This window comes from Montipora capricornis, chromosome 4, assembly GCF_036669925.1.
Source record: "Montipora capricornis isolate CH-2021 chromosome 4, ASM3666992v2, whole genome shotgun sequence".
Classification (NCBI taxonomy): domain Eukaryota; kingdom Metazoa; phylum Cnidaria; class Anthozoa; order Scleractinia; family Acroporidae; genus Montipora; species Montipora capricornis.
In genome coordinates, this window is record NC_090886.1 from 2944381 (window position 1) to 2946880 (window position 2500).

Sequence of the window (2500 nt, forward strand, 5' to 3'; positions counted from 1 at the left end):
GAATGCAACGTGATTGTACTGTATACGCGGCTGAATTAATTATTATGCAACACGGGAGTTTCGGGCTTCAGACTTTTTATACTCGTGTTTTGCGTATATAAAAAGCTGTGTTTTAGCGGAGCTCCGCGCGCGCGGATCACCATAGTTAAGAGAATATGATAGCCCATCGATACGAGAAATTTTAGTTTTACAACAACAACAAACAACAAAAAGTTTATTTGTACCACACGTAAATGAGGATACACGAAATAAGTAATAGACGTAAGAAAGGTACAATGCCCCCGAGAAAATAACTAAGAAACTAATCTAGCTAGGAGGCAGGATAAATAATTTTACGTCTAAAGGAAAGACGTCGATTCAGGGAGGCACAAATATAATGATAAAAGATAGGCAAACAAAGAGAACGACAACAGAAAAAAAAAGATGTCACCTCAGATGGACAGGAGTAAAGAGGAAGTATAAATAAGATAATTAAGATGACGTAATAAGAGACTTTTTAAGGGAACACTTAAATTTGTGAAAGCGAAGAATTTTTAAAGACGCCTCAATATTAGTATAGGTAATCGCATGGGGCCGAGTAAAATTAAGGATTAATATCACGCGTGTTTTCAGAAGTTGCTGAAATTGCCCGAGTCGCGCAGCGACGAGGGCAATTTCAGCAACTTCTGAAAACACAAGTGATATTAATCCTTAATTTTACGATGTTTTCAGAGATAGAGTGGAATAAAGTTCATCAGTAAAACTCTTTTTTGACCTTGAACTGACAAAGTTTTTTGATCGGTGGTTTCTAAGTTTAGCTTGAATCCTATTCGCTGGCAATTGGCAATTGACTCTGAAATAACTTTTTTCCTTTTCCATTCGCTCGCTAAGGGTGTGCTTGTTTTCTTTTAAAACCCATGCAGTTCTAGAAAAATTAATTTCCAAACTGGTGAATTCCAAAGTAGATTTCACTCGAAAAACCGATATCGCACTCATCGCTTCATGCTTCACGCGATATCGGTTTTTAGCGTGAAATTTACCGCTAAAGAACTCGTATTGTTTTAGCTTTAAGTTTAGTTATAGCTTTCGCAGCTTTTTGTTATACTCTCCTTACGTTCTTGTTCTACTTTTTGTTGTTGTTGTTGTATTCCACACGTTCCTAGCTGGTTCTCGCTGTACCATCTTTGTTACGTTTGATAATTGTCTTGAAATAAGAACCGAAATACTACGTTGATTTCTCTGTTTGCTGTGGACTTCTTGCTTATCCTTATATTTTGAGTTAGCAAGATGTTTTTTGGAGTTATTATCTTGTCCTAAATGATTGCCATTACACCTTTTTGTGTGGGCAATGAGCATTAATATGTTAATGTAAAATATAACTAACTCAGTGATCATATTGTCATAATTATTGAGTTAATTTATGCATCTTTCATTGTTTGTGTAGGCGAAGACCGAGAGAAATACAAAGTGCAACATGATGTCAATAAGGTAAAGTGAATTTTTGAAATGTTAGTTTTTGTTCATTGAGCAGCTAGGGACCGGGCGCAACAACGACGTCCAAGAGAACAAAGATGCAACAAAACGATATTTCAATGAACAAAAGCAATGGGCCTGCACATGCCTTTATTTGCTGTTCGACGTGCAATGACCACATTCATCGTTGTGTGAATGACATGAGCACTCGCCAACTTCCAAATTTTCTCTTCGTTCAACCACACGGTTAGGCTCGATTGACCGGCCGTTTTGTGCGCCCGCGTTCCTCCGCGCGCACCACGCCTGGATCACCGGTTCAGCCAATTCTCTTTTCCACCAATCAGAAAGTCGCCTGCCTGCCAAGTGCAAATACAATTGGCTGAATACAAAATACAGACAGCTCTTCTTTAGGAGGAGGATGTTAACCGCAGTTCCAAAACGGCTGGAAATCGACCGTACCACACGGTTTCTACCAACATATTTTTCCTGAAAAGTTGGAACACACTTTTCATGCGAATAATTGCAAAATGATTACCGTAACCCGAAGTTGTGTTTTTAGCTGAGTTTATTGATGTCGTCATCGTCTTCTTCATCTCTGCTTATAATAAATAATAATTACAATTTTTAGAACGCATTATGCATTGCCTCAATGCGTTTACAAGAATAAGAAAGAAATCCATCTTGGCCTTAGATTACAGTCAATGTAAAAGATATTATAAAACTACAAAATGCTATAATGCTAAAAATACTACGAATGCTAACAAATGCTAAAAAGAAATGCTACAGGAATGCGTCCTGTAAAACCTGGTTTTCACTAGCAACACAAGCCAATCTGGATCCCACAGCTCTTCTCTTGACTGAGGGAGAGAAGAGCTCTGGGCAACCCTGAAGCAAAATGTCTTCTCATTGGTTTTCGTGAAGAACAATCAAATGCGTCTCTAATTGGTGCATTCATGTTAGTACGGGGAGTGAGCAGGCGCCGTAAGATTCAATGCAAATCGCCATGTTTTGGCTATTAGAAACCTACGGCGCATGTTCTCCTACATAG

At 38.4% G+C, this 2500-nt stretch overlaps 1 protein-coding gene across 1 annotated transcript in view; it reads left to right on the forward strand.

The window, feature by feature from the left end:
* Positions 1-2500, forward strand: part of LOC138045207 (peroxidasin-like) — a 21093-nt gene that overhangs the window by 2459 nt on the left and 16134 nt on the right. The window contains exon 2 of the mRNA XM_068891620.1: positions 1424-1467. Coding sequence (XP_068747721.1) covers positions 1454-1467 — 14 coding nt within the window. The 5' untranslated portion in view covers positions 1424-1453. The remainder of the gene's footprint in view (positions 1-1423; positions 1468-2500) is intronic.